General features: G+C 45.3%; 2 protein-coding genes across 3 annotated transcripts in view; both read left to right on the top strand.

Annotated features, from left to right (window-relative positions):
• Window positions 1–12,901: 12,901 nt before the first annotated feature.
• On the top strand, window positions 12,902–19,696 carry LOC105568383 (thyroid adenoma-associated protein homolog). 2 transcript variants are annotated; one of them, XM_012024019.1, is made up of 14 exons: window positions 12,903–13,720; window positions 14,284–14,424; window positions 14,498–15,139; window positions 15,228–15,334; window positions 15,416–15,722; window positions 15,793–16,038; window positions 16,122–16,481; window positions 16,576–16,854; window positions 16,926–17,123; window positions 17,298–17,491; window positions 17,566–18,121; window positions 18,235–18,385; window positions 18,458–18,717; window positions 18,814–19,695. In XM_012024019.1, exons 1-14 carry the CDS (start codon window positions 13,541–13,543, stop codon window positions 19,132–19,134), a joined length of 3,942 nt encoding a protein of 1,313 aa, XP_011879409.1. In that variant the 5' UTR covers window positions 12,903–13,540; the 3' UTR covers window positions 19,135–19,695. The 2 variants fall into 2 exon arrangements, with proteins under 2 accessions (XP_011879410.1, XP_011879409.1); XM_012024020.1 differs by lacking the exons at window positions 16,576–16,854; window positions 16,926–17,123 and having other exon boundaries at window positions 12,902–13,720; window positions 18,814–19,696.
• Window positions 19,697–21,143: 1,447 nt separating this feature from the next.
• Window positions 21,144–24,467, top strand: part of LOC105568382 (uncharacterized protein CG43867) — a 72,303-nt gene continuing 68,979 nt past the window's right edge. The window contains exon 1 of the mRNA XM_012024014.1: window positions 21,144–21,164. The gene's annotated coding sequence lies outside the window, so the exon portion shown is untranslated. The remainder of the gene's footprint in view (window positions 21,165–24,467) is intronic.

Raw genomic sequence — 24,467 nt, 5'->3', positions numbered from 1 at the left:
TTGCGCCGGCACGCTACCTGCTCCAACTATGCGGCGCGCGGCGGGGAGCGGGGGCAGAGAGAGGCGCGAGCCGACGCGCGACGCACGGCGGGGGGGGGAGAGGGAGAGAAAGAAAGAGACACAGAGAGGGTTTGGGGAGACGGCCGCATTACGCCGGGCTCTCTCTCTCTCTCTCTCTCTCTCTCTCTCTCTCTCTCTCTCTCTCTCTCTCTCTCTCCTCCTCTCGCGAAGAATCGCATCGCTCTCCTCGCCGGGGACGATCCGCGACGACCGGCGTTGGGGGGGGAGGGGGCTGCTTCGTACATTTTTCTCGATCGCCCGCGGACGTCGATATCGGATCGACGTGGGTGTTCCTCTTCTTTCCGGCGTTCACGCGTACCCGCGCGCGCGGAGAGCCTCGTCTCGCCGTCGTCGGCCGTCTATCTTTTACACGCGCCTGGTATTTAACCCGGCGACGCGTCCGGGGAAAAATGGGGGGGGGGGAATGGGACAGGTTGCGTGAAAGTGGGCGCAACGGGAGAAAAAAAGGGGGCGCCTGGAGAAATCGTTTATCACGTCTTTCGGCGGCGGCGAGGGGGGGGGGGGCAGCCACGACGCGTCCCGCGATATAGCATTTTGTCCCGTCGCCGCGTCGGTTGTTTAACTTTTAACCGCGCCCTCTCCCCCCTCGGTCGTGAATAATTTCGTAAACGGCGCGCGCGATGAGCGACGTTAAAAATAGCCATTCTGCAAAATGATATATTGAAGCCAGGCGTTACGCGTTTCCGCGAAATAATGGATAAGGGGGAGGCACGCGCGCGCGAACGAACTAGGTCGGAAGAGAGTCCGCTGTCGTTCGATATCCGCGAGTGCGCGGCCGAAAGAATGTATCGTTAATTATTAATTTATACGCGCGCGCGGCGTCACACGTGGGCGAAAAGCGACGGCGGACGAATATTATTTAACGAATAAATATTAATTCCCCGATATTGGTCGCGCGCCAATTATTATGTCCACACACCCGGCGTTTCCTCGCTCGCCGCGGTCGAATTGATTTAACAAACCCGACGAAAAGGGCAAATGAGGGGGGGGAGGGAGAGGGCAAAATTTATTATTCTCGGACGGGTTTCGCCGCGCGAAGAAAAGACTGGCGCGAGCGATATGCATTTAAATCGATAATGGAAACAAAGAAGCCTTAAATAACCGCGGTTGCAACAGTCACAAAGGCTTCGCCTTAATGAAACCGATACGACAGAGAGAGAGAGAGAGAGAGAGGGGGGGGGGGAGAAATGGAACGAAGAAATATTACGGGCGTAATAAATCCCATATTGGCTAACCGTTAGCGAATTATCCGCGGGAGAGGAAACGGACGCGGGGGAGGGGCTTCGCGTTTGCATTCTTCGCCATCTCGATATGTTAAAGAGATAAGATCGAAATGACTTGGCGGCCGCGAGCGCGCGCTATTTGGAGCAGGAAATTTATGCTCGACGTGCAAAGGGCCGTTTCGAAAGTTCCCTCGGATTGAAATAGAAATATCGTGTCCTTTTTATAATTATTTTTATCCCCGAACGTAATCCCCCTTTATGTCGATGCACTCGGGCTACCACCTGCGCTCCCGAAGGGTCGTTATCCCATTACGAAACTCCGATTTGTCGGGCGACGCAAAGAAGAAAAATTGGAAATCTCCTCCCGGTCGAGGAGTTTCCTCGATCGTGGGAACAAGCGCGAGTCGGGCGAGTAAAGGCCGAATCAGACTAGCAATTGCTGACTCGTATTGGATTGGAACTGGCGATTGGCGATTGCCCTCTAGCCAATGAGAGTCGATTAAATCGCTGACTGCTTTGCTGTCATTGGCTAGAAGACAATCGCCAATCCCAATTCAATCCGCGTCCACTATTGCTAGTCTGAAGGCCGAATCAGACTAGCAATTGCCGACTCGGATATGATCGGAATTGACGATCGACGATTGCTCCAACAAAATCGCTGGCTGCATTGGCCGCGTTCAGCAGACACAACTGTTGAGTGAGCGCTCAGTGATTTCTTAATATGATTGGCTGGATCTAAAAGTATTAACCAATCATACTGAGCGCTCACTCAACAGTTGCGTCTGCTGAACGCGGCCATTGCTGTCATTAGCTAGAAGACAATCGCCAATCCCAATCCAGTCCTTGTCCACAATTGCTAGTCTAATGGCCGAATCAGACTAGCAATTGCCGACTCGGGTATGATTGGGATTGGCGATCGACGATTGTTCTCTAGCCAATGAGAGTCGATTAAATCGCTGGCTACTTTGTTCTCATTGGCCAGACGACAATCCTCGTCCACAGTTGCTAGTCTGATTCGGCCTTTAAGGAGGACGCGACGACGAGTCGCGCCTTAATTCTTGATCGCGTCGCCTGGAGTTCACTCATATTTCAAAAACCACGCGGACGCGTTCGCTCCAAGCGATCTGTAAAACATGAATCCGCTCGAGGCGAATCGGGACGTTTTACGCGGAGGGGTGGAATTCTCCGTTCAACGTCCGCGATGGCCATCGGTGATTCGTTCCGGGAACTCTTCGAATGACGCAAAACCTTGGAAACAATAGGCGAAAGGAGGGAGGGGGGGGGGAGAGGGGGAGGGAATCACGCATATGGCTCGTCTCGCGACCGCGTGCGAAACCGTTGCACGCGATTCCGCTTGTGCGCCTCGCGAGAGTGACCGGAACGGCAATCCCGAGCGAGCGGCCGCGCGCGAACGAGATTATGTTCGTTTTAAGAAGTCGCGAGGTAACGCTGCCGTTAGATCGACGGCAGCGGAACGACGGCACACTTCCCGCGGCGATCGATCTTGAGTTTTACGGCTCGACGCGCCGTAACTCCTCGCGCTTCCTCTCGCGCGCGTCTCCCTCCCTCCCCCTCCGCCCCTCTCGCCCCTGCACTTTGGTAGATTCGATTCTGAAATCTGGCCGCAACGGTCGGCTCTTCCGCGGCCGCTCAATCAACTCTTATCCGCGCGGACGGGTTCGTTGGACTCGCGCAGAACTCGCTACTCATGGTTATTGATGCGATATTAGTTAAAGTCTAACAAGGGGCGGGCGAGCCCGGGGTCTTAGAAGTTAGAGTTTGAGAAGAACGATTCGTTACGGCCTTTATCGGCCGCTCAAAAGTGACGTTGCGTAATAAATTGTACACGTAAAACAAAGTCTTGCGATATATTCGTTTGTAACGAGACTGTAGGTCTCCGCCATTCGCGAGCGTCTCGTTGTTGAAGAAACCGGAGGGGCGGGATTTGCGACTCGACTGTTTTGACGGGCGTGCAGTAGTTTTAGGGTGAAATCTCCAAACAATTGGCCGCGAGCGTGAAACGCGTCTGCAGCGGAAACGCTCTGGATGTTATTCCGAAGAGAAAGCTCGCGCGGTACAAGTAAATTTGAAGTTTCGCTGGAAAACGGTATAAACGTATCGAGAGTTCTGGAATAAATTCCGAGGTCGAGGGAAAAGTTTGTCTCTCCCGGAATAAAAGCTGTTTCTCCCGTTCGGTGAACTGAAGTATCTCAACATACTTCTCGAAGCCAATCGGTTTGATTATCGCTGAAAACAGCGAATAGTCACGGGATTCACAGTTCTGAAGTCCTGTGTCCACGATCCGAGAACCGTGTCCAAGCTTTAGCTCCGAGAAATGCGCAGCCAGTCAACCGGCATCTCTTACGGAGAAACTGCAAGCTGATTGGCTGGACATTTCCCGGGACTAGAACTTGAACGCACACCCAAGGAGAAATGAGAAGTCAAGATGACGTCAATGTGACGTCAAACTGACCAAAGTATGGCGTAAATTTGGTCAATATGACGTCAAATTGACGTCACTTTGACTTCTCGTCTCTCCTTGGACAGTTCTTGGATCGTGGACACAGGCCTCTACACTTGTAACTGAGAACCAGAGTGACTATTTGCTGCTTTCAATGATAATCCACCGATGGACTTTCAGAGAGTATATTTTTTCGTACAGACCCCAGCTCCACCCTCCTCCTCTCTTTCCACTCTTTCTCCGAGCGTGTACGCGGGCAAACGTGCTTCGATAATGCGCGACAGCGAGTCGCTTGAATGCGAATGGGGGCTTCGCCGCACGTTTAGCGCAGACACCAACGCGATTTCGCCTCGTCGAACTCGGCAGTATTTGCTATAAAAGGGAAAGTACCGCTCTCTTAATGGGACGCCCGTTACGCGGCTTTCCAAATGTCTTTGCGAGCGCGCGGCGCGATGCGACGCGCGAGGGGGCGGGGGTTAACGTTTCCGTGCGAAAATTTTAACGCTGGGATGCATGCTGAAACACAGACGACACGCGAGGGCACCGGCAATAGATTCCCGCGCCTCGTTATTTTAAATTAGAGAGCCCGGAGTTCCCGAGAACGATCGCGCTATAATAGTAACATCCCGCGTTACTCCCGCGCATTACCTCACTCCGCGCAGGGGTGAGATTTATATAAAATACGTGTATACGCTACAACGGTGGTCCCGCGTTCGCCCTCGAATCGAAAAGGGATGGAATCGAAGACGCGCCGAATCGAATTGAAGAAGCGACGCGTGCCTCAATATTTGCGAAACAAAGGGCTCTCGCCGTAATTAAACCGGGATGCGATTGCCAGAAAACGTTAATTTATTCCTCGGTTAATTACAAACAAACGTTTACCCTGTCATCATTTTAATTTGAAACTCACTGGCCGCAAATATTAATCGGGCTTGTTTATGCCGCGCGATATCGAAAATCGCGTATTGCTTAATTAATTAACGAGTCCCATCGTCGAAACTGGAAACTAACTCATTATTTTCCCGCCTATTGTTGTACCGAAAGGTAACGCGATGTTTGCGTCGTGGTGCCGCGATTGATCCGAGACCGCGTGGTCGGGCCACCATTTTCCAATCGTGTCTTACGACGGTTTGCAATATCGGGGGAGCGTGCGGCGAGAGGGCTTTGTGCCTCCGCGATGACAAACGTATCGCATTGTCGCTAACGTAAGCGAACTTTAGTATTTGTGATAGTTATCTGTCACCTGTCACTTTGCTATCGATCCACGTGGACGCGGCCCATTCAGTTCGTCGCTAGGTAACATTTTCGTGCTGAAAATTACAAGTGGTGTCGCAATTTATACGGCAAAATTGCTCCAAGGTCCGCCGTAGCCACGAAAAACAAGCGCGTCCTCCCTTCCTCCGAGACGTTTCGATTTACGGATTCCTACGCGGCGAGAATTTTCTTTTAAAATTTATCCTGAAAATCATGTCATCGTGGGACAACGCGGCATTTTCAACAACTTTACGCGAGTTTAAATATAAATTCAAAAAAATTGTACACGTATGGTTTTGTCTCTAACACTTATTCGAATCCTCGTTCGAATCGTTTGAATAGGTCAAATAAAAATACAGAACAAATGTTGTATTTCGCACAAGTAGCAAATAACATAAGAATGTAAGACACTTACCTCACCATTTCTCCGTCATTGCCCGGTTCCTTCCAGGCCTCCTCCTCCTCCTCTCAGATTTCCTTGTGGCACTCACACAACACTCACTCGCGAAAATCATCGATCGCGGGAAATTTCGGACACTCCCGTACGCGATGTGAAATATAGCGAAACATGCAATTCGTTTCTCGTTACAAGTTGTAGAAACTTAGTCAAGGAACGTTACTCGTTACTAATGAAGGTGTGCAAATCAATAGTGTTTTATCCCTGCATTCATCGCGATCGAGTCTTGGAAACCGATAACGCAAAAGTAACACTACGCGCGGAGCGACTCTCGCCACTGCTTGCCGGCACGACGTTCGGCGAGCGAGTGAGAGCGCGGCGACCTCCAGATAAACATTGGCCCGCGTAACGTCGTACGATACCGCGCCGAGTGAAAAACAACCAAAAAAAGAAACAATAACGTTGAGAATTCGTTGTCTCGCTTACGTAATGGAAAATTCCGTACTTAATATTTTACATTACTTTGTTCCGTGACTGTTACTACGTTTTGCGTATTATTCTGCGGAACTTATTGGTATTGATTAAATTAACGATTAATTCTGTTCAATCGAGACTATGTTTCGAAACAAAAATCGTTGTTACTTAAATTTTAATTACCAAGATTAGAGATTTTATCTCAATAGTTAGTGTATACAAATATATTTCTAAATTGCAAATCTTCATTTACAATGAATCTAAAAGAGAAGTAAAGCACACGCGCTTCGAGAAAACCAATCAACATCGCGGAAAAGAGGTCTCAACTGTTCGATACTAACGACATTCGCGCTGTTAACATCTCTTTTTTAGAAAGGGAAAGGAAAATGAGGTTGTGAGGAATATAAATGCGTCAAGAATATTTTTGATCTCTGTAACAGAAATCCTTTCTGACGGTGCATGATCACAATATTTTCAGGATAAATTTTAGGAAGAAATTCTCTCCATGTATGCAAGTATTCACGGATTTCTACGCGGAGAGAAATTTCTCTTAAAATTTATCCTGAAAATCGTGTCATCGCGGGACAACGCGGGGTTTTGAACAACTTTACGCGAGTTTTCTGAAAGTTTACCATACATTTTACTGGTAAAAGCGGATGGTAAAATTTCCAAAACATCATAAAACTCTTGAAAATGTCGCGTTGTCCCACGATCACAATATTTTCAGGATAAATTTTAAGAAGAAATTCTCTCCATGTAGCTAAATATTCACGGATTCCTACGCGGGGAGAATTTTCTCTTAAAATTTATCCTGAAAATCGTGTCATCGTGGGACAACGCGGCGTTTTGAACAACTTTACGCGAGTTTTCTGAAAGTTTACCATACATTTTACTGGTAAAAGCGGATGGTAAAATTTCCAAAAATCACAGAATTCTTGAAAATGCCGCGTTGCCCCACGATCAGAATATTTTCAGGATAAATTTTAAGGGGAAATTCTCTCCATATATGTAAGTATTCACGGATTCTACAACGGAAGGATTCCGGCGTCCCATTAGAAAAGGTGAAGCGCCTTTAAGAGATTAGACCGTCTTTACGACACGCTCGCCGTGTCTCGCGGATGCTCGTGCTATCTCGGGATTTACGGCAGCGTTGTTCCTTTCTCGCGGGTCGGAAGAAACCGTCTTCCCATTTCCTCAAGCGAATCCGAAACGATGATTGACATAGCGGCGTGTGAAATTTAATTGTAGAGACCAGCCGATTGCTCCTGCGAAGCCCCGTAACTCCCTCGCTAATTGGATCTGACAGAGGGAAACGGGGTGGATCGGAGGGGGGGAGGGAAGGGAGTTGGCCAGTAAATCGAATTAGCAGTTAGCTCGGCTATTTACCAGCGTCAGACGATTCTCCGCGAGACACGTTCCGCTCAAGTGATTCTCGAGCTTTCTCGCTACGGGACAGACGTCCTGCGGTGAAACGAGGCGCGGAATTGGCCGGCGAAGACATTGTGCATGTCACGGCCCGTGTTACCCCGTGTTTCTACGCAGGAAAATACATCCCTCGAGCGTTCGCGCGGTCGACAGGCAACTTGTGGCAGCGAGAGGGGAAAGAAGACACGTCGCGATGTAGCGGAACAATGAACAATGAGCTCGCGTCGCGAGAAAAGCGAAAGAAATATACGAGATCGTGACGAGAACCGCCAACTTGAGTGCCTTTAGCTGCTCAGCGGATAGATTTAGATGCGGATAAATGTAGATACGCGCGCTGTTGTTTTTTTTTTCCAATCAAAGACGCCCCGGTTGGAAATAATTTTCCGATTCCGAGCTCAATTCTAAAGTTGCCCCGCATTCCGCTTGGTCGCGAAAGATATTCGACGCTCGTCTCGCAACTCCTCGCGGTGAATGTGCCGGATAGTTTTGCCGGAAATTAATAGAGAGCCGTGAACACGCGCCGCGTCGCAGGCCGCGGTGTAAATGAGAAGAAAATTCCACAAACTTGTTCGCCACAGGCCACCCCTCGGTCTCGCGGTTGATCCAGGGTGTTTTCCGCGTGCATGGTGTTATCAGCAACGTAGATTGTTTATCGTCGAAAATATGCGCGATATTGGAACGTAATTCAAATTTTATCAATTAATTTTTAAATCTTGAAATTATCTCGTAAGCTACACAGATATTAAAGTAGATAGCTCGATCCATGCACCAATCCAATAAATAATTACTGTATCGTTATATATGTCAGATTTTTCTCATTTTACATAAACCGATACGAAATATATTTTCCGCAGCCGTTGATATTTGCCAGCAGTTCGGAAAATATAAAATTAAACAATTCATTTACCATGAGAAATGGTAATTAAGTTTTCATTGATTAACTAGCGATCGCTATTCGCTGATAAACTTATTATTTTATTGTCTTTTTAAAATGTAAATGGATAATATTGCCCTGCAAACAAAATTTGCAATTTAAAATTGAACGTTACTTTTTACTTCATTTTAATTTCTTTACTGTATACAATATTTGACATAATAAAATGCGAATGTACAATACAATATTTTGTATTCTGGAATTCTCGTCTCTCCTTTCTCTGCGATACTCTTCTCTTTTCTCCCCCGCACCTCTTTTGATTAACTAGCTCCATTGATTAATTAGCAATCACTATCCGCTGATAATCTTATTATTTTATTGTCTTTTTCAAATGTAAATGGATAATATAGTCCTGCAAACAAAATTTGCAATTTAAAATTGAACGTTACTTTTTACTTTATTTTAATTTCTTTACTGTATACAATATTTGAAATAATAAAATGCGAAGGTACGAAATAATATTTTGTATTCTGGAACTCTCGTCTCTCTTTTCTCTGCGAAACTCTCCTTTTTTCTCTCCGCACCTCTTTTATAATACCAGTGCTTTGGTTTAATAGACCTCTTAAGTTTGTGCACTTAAGAGGTGAAACACGTATCTGTCTACACTTTATAGAAATAAAGAAGAGAGAATGCAAACGTAAGAAAAATATAGCCAAAAGAACGATTAACCTCTACTTTATTTGTGGTTAACCAAATAGATTCAGGAAATTAAATCCTCGTACGAGGCTCGAACTATTAGCAATTGAATCTAATCGATGTACATTTGTATACAGATCCAATTAAATAATTTCGCACGCCCGAGGCGAGAAACAAATATTTGTCATTTCCTTAAAACGTGGCCATTAGCTCAACTATTTGCGCGCTCGGGAAGAGGAAGATTATATTCGCCGGCATTGCGGAGCGAGCGGCGTAAATAAATCTCGAGCTGGCACTAGCGTGCATGGTAAATAAAAAAGAGTCGTCGCGCTAATTTAAATGATGATTAATTACGCAGATTACATGGCTCTCAGGGAATCACGTGGCCGCGTTTTCGGTTGACGCGAGGGAGAAACTTCGGTCGGAGAATAGTCGGCAACGTTCTGGGATTCTTCCCACGATGACGCGCAATTAAAATAACGAAACACAACGGCTCCCGCCGTAATTCCCAAAGATCCATCTCCTCCCCCGTGCACTCGCGGTTCGTACATTAACGACGATATTACATCGTCGTCTGTGCTTGACCTCGCATTCAGCAACAGGCAAACAAGAAGCTAAGTTACGTGCGACGCGGTGATGTAATACTGACTTTTGTTTCGCGCGTGTGATCGCAGTATCATTTACATTGAAATTTATCGCCCCTTTCGCGCAATTGAACTCTTATCTGAATCTCCTATCGGGGGTCTAATTTTACGAGAGCCACGTAACGCATTTCTCACGTTTTCTCGCGCCCTTTGTGAAAGTCGATTTTCCACGATCCAATTTTAATGATCACTCGCCGCACGAGTGATCGAAAAGAACATCGATGCTAATGGCGACAAACGCCTTGGTGTAAAATACACATTTTCATAGAATTTGTCATTTGTGCTCAATTACGGACGGAGCACGCACGCTTAGAAAGGATTTCTGTTACCGAGACAAAAAATATTCTTGACGCATTTATATTTCCCGCAACCTCATTTAGTACAAAAGTAAGACAATATCGAAATAAAATCAATAATTCTTATGCTCCTCTAACGAATTAAAACAGATTGACTTATTATATTGAGACAAGAGTAACTTGTCGTTGTTCTTGCGTTTAGAATAAATTGTCCCTCCATCTTACAACGCACGAAGTTGGCGCCACGATATTCGACAAAAGACAATACATACTATCATTTTATTCTGGATTTTAGAATTTTTCATGTAAGAGTAAAATATTCCTCTATAATAAATATGAGTGGCCCTATATCGATCCTATTTTATGACACATTCAAGGTAATAGCATTGGATCCGGACATTTTTTCTGTGGGTGCGCGGACTGCGCAAAGATGCCGCGAAGATTTATGAGACGTCTTAAAAGGTGTTCACGGTGCCATTTTACGGAATCTTTTAAATGTTACGTTGTTCGGGGAAACACTTTTCTCCCCAGTTTTGTTTTATTTTCAACGGGGCGCGCTCCACGTGCAAATTTATCTCAAGATTCATAAAAGGGAAACGATTTCAGGATAACATTATATAATAATTGCAGCGGATGACCTAATAATGCCGGAGCATCGTAAGACTAGATACTCACCGAAATTGTTTCGTAATGAACGAAGATTGTTGAAGCGAAATTGGAACTTTTTAAATGACGGTAGAATCTATCTTTTGTAATTAAGTTTGCGAAACGAGAGCTTTTTGCCATGTGATTTTAAACATGATTATTTAACAGCGCAAAAGAATTTTTAACGAAGTGACAAGGAGACTCGTTTTACAAATTTTTTTTTCAATTTTTGCTGCCTGGTGAAACATAATGTAAAAGAATATATTAAAATAAATAGCGTATATTACTTTTATATCATGCAATATAAAGCAAGAAATAATATTTTGTCACTTATACTATTATAACACGTACGAATAATTAAAATGTATCGTAATAGTGTTAATATTAAAAAAGACATTTCTATAATAATATTGCAAATCATTTCATTTCAAATTTAAACATGTTAATATTATTAAATATTAAAAATATGCGAAAGAGGCTTTTATTTCGACGGTTGGCAGTATTAACAATTAATATCTCAAACGAAAAATAATCGTCGTTATTAAACGATGCATCACGATCATATATAATTAATCCGACAATATTAATGTGATTCTCGATGAGATAAAAGCGGGAATGTTTCTTTCATCATTTTCTCATGAGTTATGTTATGTTGTAACACGTAAAATTTACATACGCAAAATTCTCAATAATTGGAGCACAATTGCAACAGCATATTCCTGAGACTAAATCAAGTAAAAAAAGTCCTGTACTACTTTTCCCCTCCGACAAACAGTTATCGAGATATCATAAGCTAAACATTGAAGAAGTTATAAATTTTCTCTTGAAAATCTCAAAAAGTATTAGGCAAATCAAAAAATGTTTTGGACAAAAGTTGTTCACATTAATTAGTAGAATAAGATAGTGTAATAAACAATAGGGAGTTCCATTAAAAAAATTGAAGGTGACCTTCACGTGACCTTTAAATAACTATCCAACGTCAATTTAATGGCACCATCTTGTGTTTCCCTTCGAACCAAACAACTTTTGTTTGAAACGTTTTTCCGTATCTTTCACATTTTTCGAGATATTTGCGTGGATCATTTAAAATGAGACACCCTGTATTTTTCGCGAAATGACGAACGTCAGTCCTGCTTGCGTCACAACATTTTCTTCTGCAAATTTTGGGAATATTTGAGTCACCAGTAATTAGTTAACAATTAGGTTGAATAATCCGACACAACTGGCTACAGGAAACTTCCTTTATTAACACAAATTACTTTTGCCTTTCGTAAGGCGTAATAGCGGTGCGCGAGTAGAGTTTTAGAAGTCGCCTAAAACAAAGGTTCTCTCGCGAGGCCGGCGTCAAATTGATGGCGGGACGTGACACATCGTGCGACGTGAAGGCCAACGGAAGATTGTAACGTGCCTTCTAAATTTAGTGATAGCCATTCGTCTACGCGCGTACCGGAGATATATGTAATATACGCCACCGAGATAAGCCTCGCCAACAGAACAAATGTAAGTGCAGATTATACTGTGGGATATCAAAGCTGCTATGTGTGCGCGCGCGCTAGACAATGCTGCATTCGCGAGAGATGCATCCTTTCGGTGGCGGAAGACACACGTCGTGGCGAGACATTCGAAACGGTTACTCGCAGTAGAGAAAAAAAATAAAACGTAGACCTTTCGATCGTTGTTATCAAAAGCGGTTATCTAAATTAGAAAAAAATTCAAAATAGAAAGGAGACGATAGAAATTACGAGAGGACGAGAAATCCATTACGCGCCCCCCGTAAAATTAGATTCGATTAGAGATAGCGTCCCACAAGACTCCAAGGAACGTTCTATGTATATAGAATTTAGAGGACGTCCCTGGAAGTCTGTGCCGTATGAGACGAGGCTTGTGTTCTTTCTTTTATACCGCTTACTAAATTAATACTTAAAATTACCGGCGGTTCGAAAATATGACTGTTTCCCCCCAGATAAGGATGTAAGAAAATGTTGACACAATCGATCGCAAAGACAATTTACGTGCGTGTATAAAACGTCGCTCCAATAAAACATCCTCCACCCTGAACTGCAGTAATTACGTAATGCAGAAATTTAATAAATTTTAAAACATTTTAGTTGAAAATATAGATGAATAATGAACATAAAATAAGGGCGATGAGAACATATCTGTTTGAATACTTTCTAAGCTAATCCAAATAACGATTTTGCGTCTTTGTATGTTGTTGAAGAGTCGCGTTTGACGTTTAATTTTCAACATATACTTTATACCGTTGTTATGTTCACTGGGATATATTTTACCTAATATCTAGCGTTGGCTCCTGCCTTGGGAAAATTTATTGGAAATAAAATTAAAGTTTTTTTTTAAGTAATCTTTCAATTCTAGGAGTTCACTTAGTGAAGTTAAAAGTTTACTTAAGAAATTTTAGAGTAATTTTGGACACTTAAAGTCATTTCTAGATAGCCGAGCCTGTAGAAGCACTTTCTCTCGTAAGAAGAAAAACCGCACGCGGTAGTATAAATTATATCACATACTTTCCGCAATTCTTAAAGTTTTCTTAAAAAATTTTTAAGCAAGCTTTAAAGCCTTAAGTGAAAGTTTTGCGTGTCCAAATTTCATATTTTTCCATTTGTCTAAAGTAACATTTTAAGGTTTTCCAACATTTTCCCAAGGACTATTGCCTTTATTTTTATTAACCGTTTCCTATACAGAGTCTATCTTTCCTAAATTGAAAAATGCAGCTCAAAGTGCCAACGCACAAAGCTCATTTATTATCTCCTCGGTCCGTAATGTCCGTATATTTGAATAAACGGGCGCAACGACGAACGATTTTCCTGTGCGCCAAGAGATCGATGTTATCTCGTGGTTGTGGTGACAGGGCGTATAACGAACTTAAATTCTAGCGGTTGGGCGGACAGATGTCCGCATCAGCCGGATAGCCGGCGGTTACCGGTAGAGAGATTAGCGGGTATCGGTAAAAGCGTGCCGTTAAATCGCCATGTGTCCCGGAGTAAACACGCTCCGACGTGAAAGGGTGCTCCGGCCACGTTGCTGCGATATCGCGCGGGGCCTCTAAATAATGCAGGAGGCGAAAAGTATGAACGAGACCGAGCTCCGCGCGCTGCTGAGCGGCCTGCGGGTGTCGAAGCAAAAGGGCGAGCTGGACACGGACGAGAGACTCGCGCGGCAGACCGTCAAGTGGCGGGATGCCTTGGAGTACAGCGTTTTGGAAGCGTGTGCCAGGCATCGCAGCGAGGAGGTAACGGTTTACTAACTCTTTTCTACTTTGTAAATCGCGAGGAAAAGATGTGGAGCAAGTTGGACCGAGATTAGAAGTTAAACTGCGTTGGTAGAAACGAGGATCAAGGTTTCAGTTTCACAAACGTCGGCTGTTAACCAGGGTTCAGTTAACTTCCTACCTTTTTCTAGCTTATTATCTAAGGCCCGGTTTCACCGAGCGTCGCTTATCTTTAATCCTAGTTTAATTCACGTTTCTCACTTTCTAAAGTAACAGCTGGAAGGAGACAACGAACGAATTAAGCTAGGCTTAAAGTTAAACAACGTCGGCGAAACCAGACCCAAGACGTTTGTGAAACTGGACCTTGTGTCCACTTCTATCAATGTAGTTTAATTTCAATCTCGGTTACTTCCCATCTGTTTCCAACTCTTGGCCTGGTTTCACCAAACGTCGCTTGACTTTAATCTTAGTAATTCACGTTTGTCTCTTTCTAAAGTAACAGTTGGAAAGAAACAAATAACGAATTAAGCTGAGCCTACAGTTAAGCGGCGTTGATCTTGCACGTGTCTGCCTTTGCTGTGCAGTGCAGACTGGAGATGCTGGCACTCTTGGTGGAATCGAAGAAAAGCACGTTGCACTTTACGCGCATGGAACTCGACGTGATTCTGTTATTCTTGGGCTACAATTTGTGCGAGAAGATGGAATATGTGCCCCTTGTCAAAAAGGTAACGAGAAACATCAACATTGGCTCTCGCTGAAGTCACACTCGTGTTAGATCGAGGTTGTCGCTCTCCACAGGCTTTAAAACGGTTGAAAGACAGCCTGGCGGTCATGCGTAGGCGATTGTCTCAAGAGCTGAAAATGAGAAGTCGCTACGAGGAACAAGACGCCGCTTGCGAGATGTACGAGGACGCTTTGGCCCAATCCCGTCAAACGTCTGGGCAAATTGAACGCGACGTGCAGGACTACGTCACGTTTTTCGTAAACCTGCGCGAGACTTGCGTGGGCAATTTGTACCCAGACGCGACGTACGATCGCAGACGTTCCAGCTTGCAGATACTCTTGCTGGCGCAAGAACTCCTTTGCGACGAATTCAAGGACGCCGAATGGGAGAGGGAGCAAGCCGAGACGATATTCCAGTGTCTGTTGCTGGACACATACGAGCCGAACAAGGAAATGGCGTATCGGATAATAAAACCGTTGAGCCCAGTGTTGCTGCGCCTCGATTCAGAACCGCGGGTTCGTTTAATTATTCAAGTCGCACTCAAATTGGGTAGCAGTGTACGGCCCATAGACAGCGCTACGGCCGCGTACATGCTAAAATTGTCCAAGCTGTCCCCCGTTATAAAAAGTATACTTTGCGACTACTGCACCGTGGAAGACAATGTCGCGGAAGCGACGACGTTGCAACTAGTATTACTGCTGTACAGAAAATTGCAGGTATGTATAAGACTTGGTATTTATTTTAATGACGTAAAGAATAATTTTACAATATCTGCTGACCGTGTTGCCTTATTTTTGTTTTCAGGAGGCGTTGGTTTTAGCCAAAAAGAACATAGGAATGGCAATCGTTAAAAATTCTTTGTATGGATATTTGTTCTGCATCAAAAGCTTGCTCGTAGACTGCGACTTGAGGTAATAAAAGAGTCATACGGGCATCGTAAATGCGTTGAAAAAATCATTTCTTTTAAAATGTCCACTTTATTCCCGCTTCAGAGACACAGGGACGAGCGAATTGTGGCAAAGCACCGTAGCTAATGTTATACTGCTGTGCCTTGAATTGAATCACACTGTTTCTGTGGTGGTAAATAATTCTTCACCGGAAGGGCATTTACCAATGGATTTGAAGGCGCTAAGTTTAGACGACGCGTCATTTCCCGAGAAGGAGATTGTAACGCCACAAATGGTGCTACTTTGTTCGTGGCGCACTGTTAAAGAAGCCAGCCAATTGTTCGGTTTATTCGCCACCAAGGCGTCGATACAGACCTCTGAATCTTTAAACGGATTGTTAACAGAGGAACAAGTGAGTTCACGCGTATTTACGCATGCTTTCATATCTTAGCGAGACATAAAGGGATAATGTGTATTAACAGATTGAGCGTGTAATGAAACATTTAGTCTCGCTATTGTGCGAAACGAAACATAGAGGTGCGTTTGAACAAGCGTACGTTGGCTTTCATCAATTATGCACGCGGCTGTGGCGATTAACGAACACGGCTCTAAACGCACTTCCTATGCATTGGTTGCACGATATTTTAGTGGGCATTACGGGATTAATGCCGGGATATACGAAACTATGTGCGACGAGAAGAAGCGCGGGTGTACCGTTTTTGATACAGGTATGGGCAAAAGAAACAGATCTTATATAAAAAGAAGAAACATTAAGAAACTGTAACACTAAAACGAATTTATTTCAAAACAGGCAGTGCTGTCCTCGGAACCAAAAGTCCGTAATAATTCAGGAGTGTCTGCGTTTCACTCGGTTATGAAAATTTTATTACAGTTCTCGCAGCTTGAGAGCACAGTTAATCTATGGCATCAAGTAAAGAGCATAATGTATCGAAATACAGTATTTTCCACGTACGAGCATTTAGCCGAACCGATAGTAGAAGACGGGAGCGAGTACGGAGAAGTTAAGCTTGATATGACCGAGATAAAGACTCATTCCATGAATATTCTGAGAGCTTTATTCAGACACTCTCAGCTCGGGGATGTAGTCAAGTGTTATATTGCGGACGGTTTGATGGTTGCCTTTAGAAATTACGAAAGTAGAACGTGGGCGGTGAGTGGCGTTACACATTATTTACATGGAAACTATTAATGTTATTCTGTTATCTACTATCTTATGTGGAAAATCATTTCCAATCGGATTATAGGAACGTAACGCGGCCACGTTATTGTTTAGCGCACTTATAATTCGAATTTTTGGCGTTCAAAGAACCAAGGATCACATCAATTTGACGACGGATAACAAAATGACGGGGAGAATATTTTTCGAAAGATATCCTAGTTTATTACCTTTCATTCTGAATGAATTGCACACTTTCGCGTTGATTAATGGTACCGTGATAAAATCCAACGTGCAAGCAATTTTATTGCTGCTATCACGATTGTACATTAGTTATCATTTTGACGGCACGGACATTGCCTGGAAGGTGCTTATGAACAATCCAATTTTTCCGCTGTCAGTTAGAGACGAACGATATGACGGCAGGTGTGTTTCCAGATAAATGAATTTGTTAGTTTGGTATCGCAATGCGCTAAAAGCCCTGTACATAAAACACGTGAACTTGCAGCTAGAGCACTCGTGCCGTTATTAACAGAGGGTACAGCCCACAACGTTGTGAAACAATTATTTCTAGCTTTATGTACAGCACGAGATACCCGGATCTCGGCAAATCTCTCGCATGGCTATTTGCTACAGGCAAGCACACACTTTGACACAATTGAGAATACAAATAATTATGAATAATTGAGAATAGAAAATTATAAAAATATTAAATAATGTAAAAATACTAAAAACGATATTAAAGCGTATATTTATTAGAATATAGACTAGAATGTTAACTCTTGATTAAATTGTACTGCAACTTTATAGATATTAGAGATCTTCAGGCGATTGCCATCCATCCGCGTGCAGCTGTTAAAATCTGATGTCGCAAACTTTATACGCGCGACAGATTGGGTATTGAATGGATTGGAAAGAAGAAGAGCCGTTAGGCTTAGTTGCTTTCTCATAGCTAGTGTATACATCGACATCCTTCATGAATTATATAATTTAGACAAAAATATGTAAGAGATAAAATTTCCCGAAAACTTCAGATAGACTTTATACATTTATACTAATATATTCTTCATGTTTTTAGGATTGAAAGTTGTAATATGGAAGATATATTGCATATTCTGCAGCAGCACTTAGTCGAGAAAGACCTATTGAGACAAGAACCGGGTGAAGAAATGTACAAAGTGTCCGCGATCAAATTCATACTTTGCGTGGAGAACCGTTCGAATTTCTTGCAAACAGTGCACAATGGGCAAAGCAAAGCGTTCAGCATATATTCGCAGCTTTTGATCGTACCAGAAGCCGAGACACAGAGCATTGCTTGGTCTACTGTTTTTGAAGTACTGAAGAAGGGATCTCATCGGCAAAGAAAATTACTGAGCACTTACGCTATTCGCGCGGCTGCCGATTTCGCCAAAGATTTGTACAAATATAATCCTAAATTGCAAGATGCGGTTTGCGACTTTTTATACAACAGCTTGATGGACACAAACGAATGTTACCTGAACGATAAACGTGAAATTTGTAATTTGGTTCTCAGGAAAATGCATCTGCACGATGCAAAAAATATCTATTCTCAACGCGTCAATTACTTGCGACTGCTAGGGAAATGTATGACGACATTAACTCATGAATTGAAGGTTTGCTCGTTATTCCACTTTTACTTTTTCGAGTTTACCTCTCTTCTTTAATTTTTGTTACATTCAATATATTTATGTGATCTTTCTCTATAGATTTTTATATCTATTTTAAGGAAGAGGAGCTTAGAACGGGACACATAGAGGATATTTATAGAAAAGTCTGTGACAACAGTTGGGTCGGCTCGTTACGTAAAGATTTTAGATTAACAGTTCTCGATATATTGTACGAACTTTTTGAGAGGGACATTGGTGCCGAATATTGCCGTGTGTATAAATTGAGGAATTCAGCAGCTAATTGGACTTGTGTAGCAACGTAATGTAAAAATTTCTTTACAGATCCCGCATTGGATTGGTGGACAATGCTGTTACAATTATTAGTAGACGATAACGCGGACATTCGGCGCGATGCGTCCAAGCTGATGTACAGACTCAAACTGTGCAACGAATTGGAATGCATTGAGAAAACTTTGTCGGCGTTCTTTCAGAGCTTCAGCGAAATGGTCGCGGATAAATATCCCGGGATAGCAGTTGGCGCCCTTTTCTGCTGGAGCGTCTCGTTGTTAGGAGATACGGATTACGAAATGGATGAAAGCGATGTAAGCGAGTGTGTGCGGGACACAGTGAAGAATCTCTAGCTACATATAATATTCTCTATGCTTATATAAGATTGTAATTTGAATTTTTACCAATAGGTATTTAACAAGTGTAGGAATTACGATGTCTTCGAACCCGTGAGGATATCAAAATTGTGCTTCGATCTAACGAAATCGATAACGCAGCGATATTCCATTGATAACGCATTACCGCCGGATGTTGTCAGATGGATAAATTTTCGTTTGGATACCGATTTCCCTGCATTGTCGTCTTTTAAAGAAATCGTACGTAATTATAGGAGTAACCAGCCGACACTCGAAAAGGAGCTGGAAGAAATTTTGGATCCGACGTACAGGGATAAATTATTACAAGTTTTGGCATGTGAACAATACGTTGTTATGATGTCAGATAAATTATGACACGATCGTACTTAATTTTATATATTGCGAATAAATATATACGTTTGATAAAACTCGCGCGTATTTCATTAGCGTTATAAATTGATATTTTAAACAAGAAGTCTACAGAGATTGTCAAAATATTCTCTGAAAAATGTATTAGCGATTAAACATTAAATAAATCTCTAATATTATTTCTACAAGTTTGAAGTATTTCGCTCTTTGAACAGAAGAAATAAAACAAATTGCTGCAAGTAACACATTATTTTAAGCATTTCTAATGTTATACAATACAGTTAATACAACAATGCTGCTGTTATTAATAATTTATAAAAAATACATCACATTTTACTTTAGCACTAATAGCAGCGCATTAACTGCACTGTTTCTCTCTTTTCTCTGCACAAATTACATTTGTATTAATTTCTTGTAAACTGCAGCCAAAAGGCTTTTGCGAAAATTACGATGTGAAAAATGCCGTCAGCTTACACTTAAAAAGTTTCGATACCTCGAGAATATCGACCGTTGCGATATTGCGATATTGCGATATTGAGAACCTCGAAGTGTCGCCCAAACGTAGTAGTGCAACGGCTCGCGAACGGATCGCGTATTCTTCGACGTGTTATGTAGCTTTCGCGATCATTTCCAGCAGCAAGTCTCGCGCGTGACGAATTATCGGACGCGCCCCGCAAAGTGCTCGCGACGACGAGAACAATCGTGTGCAGTCGCGCGCCAATGTCGCGATTTCGATGTCGGCATAAAGTTAACCCCGCGCGACGGACCCGGCCGAAATTCTTTCTCGTCGAAGTCAACACATCATCATTAGGTATGCACGCATTGTTATTCGACGAGCAGCTATTATTTCCTCGTATTCTCATCCCTGAAAGGAATGCCGTCGAATCTCGCCGCTGGCAATTTTTTTAATCCCTTAAAAAAAAACCAACTTCATAAGAAACAGTCGCCAAACGCACGCGCAGTGTTGAAAAACTGTTGAAAAGATCTGTGGCATAAAATTCTTTTATCACGCAACGCAAACCTGGCGTTGACTTCCGTAAAAGGAATATTTAGACGAAGAGCAAGGCAGTTGTTTCGCGACAGTAACGCTCGAAAGTTTCTTTCAGACAGTTTTACACGTAATATTTCATGTAGCGTCGCAAACTTTAACGTTTTTTCCTAGAACTTTGAGTCGGTCAATTTTAATTTAATTGGTCTTATTTTGCGCTTATTAATGTAAAGAATGAACTGTAAAAATTTGAAACAATTCTCAAGTAAACGATTTTACGAAATAACTACCTTAACATCTCGTAATAAAAAAAAATGTAGAAAAATTTCTCTCGATAGACAACTTTCATCCAAGAACGGATCTTTATATATTTAAGCCCGAAGGTATCGTCCCTCTTCTCGTCCGCGAACAGTTTCGGGAATAATAAATTTTCCCCTGACCGCGGTAATTCATCCCTCGCCGCCCTCGAGTAAATGCGCGCCTCGTGATCGCCTCCAATGAATATCGCAGCGCGCTCGGAGGAGCTTCGCGCGTTCGGCGCGCGGCGTCGCCAGCGTGCGACGGCGGCGGCCGCTCTCGGCGGCTCGGCGGGCCGAGCCGGGCCGAGCGCGGCCGAGCGCGGCCGAGTCGCACGCGTATCTCGCGACGCGACGTGCTACCGTGCGACTACCCCGTGTCGCACTCTCGTGTTTTTCCTGTTTTTCGCGCCTCCGCGTCGTGACCGTCCGCGTTTCGCACGCGTCAATGCCCGCCGCCCGTGTCCGACCGGCGACGGCGCGTCCGCGCGCCCCCCGCCGATTGTGAAAGCCTCCCCCGAAAAAACCGTGGCGTGCACCCTCCCCGCGCGCGCCTCTCACACACGCACGCACGCACGCACGCACGCACGCACGCACGCACTCGCCGTACGTACACACGGACACGGGGCCCACGGTGGTTCGCGGTGTGCTCTCGTGCCGCTGGTGCCTGACAGGAGAGGAGGCATGGAGTGTGTTCGATGCGCCCGTTTCAAATCGTCACGGGCCGTTACCTCAGCCCCGCACGCAGCAAGGTGAGTCGCGTCTCGTCGCGCTTGATTCGCGGGACCGGGGCGGTGGGAAGAGGGGGAGGGGGGGGCGGGAGAGGGAGAGGGACGATAAAGGGTCCTCGGGAGAGCGGTGAGTCGCCGGGACACGGCGCGCCGGAGGATTCGCCAGCCACAAATCCGCTCCGAAGGGACGAGAGAGAGAGAAAGAGACATAGATCTACCGTCTCGCTCCGCTCCATTCTCCGCCGCCTCCTCCTCCCCCTTCTCTCTCTCTCCCCCTCCTCCCCCCTTCTCCCTCCCGCACTCTCACTCCGCTCCGGTACCTGACCTACTTGCGCGCGAGCTGTCATCCTACGGTCGTTACTATTCTCCCCGGCCGCGAACGGCCCTTCGGACGGCCGCGTCTACTCCTCTCCGCGCGCGGACCTGGTCGCGGAGGAAAGACCCGACACGACGCACGGGCCGGGGCCGCGAGCGAGCGCGGAGAGTGCCGCGTGAAGGGTAGACGTGGAGTGGGGGATCGCGGTGAGCGCGTAAGAGCGGAGGCACGACAGCGGCGAGGACGATGACGACAACAACGACGACGACGACGACGGCGACGACGGCGACGGCGACGGCGACGGCGACGACGTGGACGCGGACGGAGGGAGGAAGAGGAGAGGAGACGAAACGAGTTTGAAAACTGGCACCGCCGGTCGATCGCCGCCGTACCAGGTGATTTCCGAGGCGCGTTATTTTCCCCTCCTCCCCGGCAGGAGCGGAATGCTAAACAGTCATCGAGCGCTCGATCGACTAACGGCGCCTTCCCGAACGCTCTTTCCTCACCTCGTCTCGCGCTCTCGTTCTTCTCTTCCCTCCCGCCCGCCTCGCTCCCCTCCCTCCCTCTCTGCTCTTCCCTCTCTCTCTCTCTCTCTCTCGTGTCTTCTTTCCCTCGAGGGAGAAAGGTCATCGGTCTCGAATTCATCTTTTGTCCGCGCCTCTCGCACAGAGTACGGCGTTTTCTCTTCCCTCCGTCTTTCTATATCTCTCCCCGTGTCTCCCTGTCTCTCAAGACGAACTTCTCGGGTTTCCTTTAACGAACGTCCGCGCGAGAAATTTACGAGCGGTTCGCGGAATCGAACGCGCCGCGCCGCGCGTCGAACCGACCGCGACGCCACGCCGCCCGGTGTCGCGACACCGATTTTCGTGCATAAATATCGCGAGCCTGAATCAGCCGGGCCTCTCGCAACAGCTGGGCTCCTCGGGCACGCTAACCCGGGGACGACGGGCCCGCGGGTCTGGCGATAGAAGTCGCCGTGGCGATTCGCGACTCGTTCGGCGGCGTACGTGCGCGCGGTAAAACATCCCCGGCGTTCATACGCTACGAATTCGCGGAAATTGTCACCGCCGGAGCGAGCGCTTCGGAGGACGCGCGGGGAGAGGGATAGAAAGGGGGAAAGCGTGTCAATAAACTTTGCCATTGACAGTCGTAACAATCGAGGTTGCAGCAATGAAACGCCCGGAGTCAACCACGGCCGGTATTCATAGTCCATTCTCGTGTCAATTTCTATGGCCGGTACATTCGTCGTTCGTTCTTGCCCCGAGATGGTCCTAGGTAATGTTTTAAGACGTCAATACGACCCGCGATTGGTTTACAACGCGCCAAGACTACACCCGGGAAAGGGTCTGTTTGAATTTTCGCCTTAATAGACTTTTTATTTAATTTCAGAGAAATGATTCCTTCGCCTCAATCAAAGTTCTATTTGCTCGGTAGTTCTAAGAGAGTTCGCGTCTATTTTTTCAAATCCAGCAAATGTTTTAGTAGATTCAAAGAAACATTTTTGTAAGATAATCTTGAATATAAGAACGGACTGTTCATGGCCAGATCTTATATTGAAGGTAAAGAATTATTTAACGCCAGTAAATGATTAAGCAATGTAGAAAAATTGCATGACGACCAATGGCTGGCCAATTCTAATTAAAGAAAAACTTATATTTAAGATCATCACTTGGTAGCCAATAAAATGGTCCGTGCAGCATCTTAAGATAAACTCGAGGCGGTCTTAAATAAGATCCGACTATGAATACCGGCCGATGATTAGTTTACAACGCGTTAAGATTACACTTGAGATGAACTGAAATAAAAGAACGGACCATGAATACCGCCCTACGACAATATTAAATTGTTTTTTGCCGATAGACCTTGCCGCTACATCGCGTTAAATTCTGCACGGTGATATTTATTTTTGCTCGTTCGCGTTACTGCCCCTAGAATTTATGCCACGGACTGTTTTCACAACGCCCGTGTCTATTATAAGACACTAGACGCGAGTTGAGCAAACGTTTGCAGCGCGAAAAATGTTTCAAAAACCGGGGCGTATTTTTGCGAGGAAACCGTGTCACCCGAACGGTTTTACAATACCATTTGAAATAGCATCCGAATCGCAGGTATTTATAAAAGCGTCCGAGAAAGCCGGGGAGCGCCTGGCGGCGTCTCACGCGCGCAACGATCCAATAAATCCGACGTATCTCGAATACCCCGTAAACGGCGTAAACGTATTCCGGCGGTACGTGGGGGGTTTTGATTTGACAGGGGAAATAATGAACGCCGCACGCGGTAAACTGACGGCGTCGATATCGGCGTCCCGCGGCCGTTTCGCGAGCGCGGATCGAGATGAAATTTGTCGCGGGGCAGCCCGGAACCGAACCGAGCCGGCACGCTCGCTCGCTCGCGGGGCAAACGTCTCGTGCACACATTACGTTTCACGTGCCGCCGGCCTATTTGTTTTGCCGCGCCTGCAGCGGTGGCCCGCCTCACCCGCGGCAACGTCATTTCGACAATAACGTCGCGCGATCACGCGACCGGGCCGGACAGAAGAACGCGTAATTTATGCAAAATGCGCGCCGCGCCGGCCGACCCACGGCTATCCGCTTGCTTCGTGACCGCCGCTAGTTACGCAATGACAAAACAGCGTTCTAACAACGGCGATTGACCGCCGTTAAGCCCGTATCAGACTACAGACTCCTGACTCTGACTCGACTACTGACGCCCGACTACGATTCAACCAATCACAGCAAAGCACCGGCCGACTCCGAAGCCTATCACACAACACCAGGCAACAGGAACAGGGAATAGAATTTCTGACGCGTTGGATTGGCTGGAAGAAAATTTCCGACGAATCCGACGCGTCAAAAATTCTATTCCCTATTCCCATTGCCTGTTGCCTGGCATTGTGTGATAGGCTTGACTGCCGACTCGGGAAGAGATGCCATTCTAAAGCCCGTATCAGACTACAGACTCCCGACTCTGACTCGACTACTGACTCGGACTCCCGACTGTGATTCAAC

The sequence above is a fragment of the Vollenhovia emeryi genome, unplaced genomic scaffold, assembly GCF_000949405.1.
Source record: "Vollenhovia emeryi isolate VEMERY1.0 unplaced genomic scaffold, V.emery_V1.0 DF939129.1, whole genome shotgun sequence".
In the NCBI taxonomy this organism is placed as follows: domain Eukaryota; kingdom Metazoa; phylum Arthropoda; class Insecta; order Hymenoptera; family Formicidae; genus Vollenhovia; species Vollenhovia emeryi.
The sequence above is the reverse complement of the archived record's forward strand: the minus strand, read 5'-3'. Positions and strand labels throughout refer to the sequence as shown.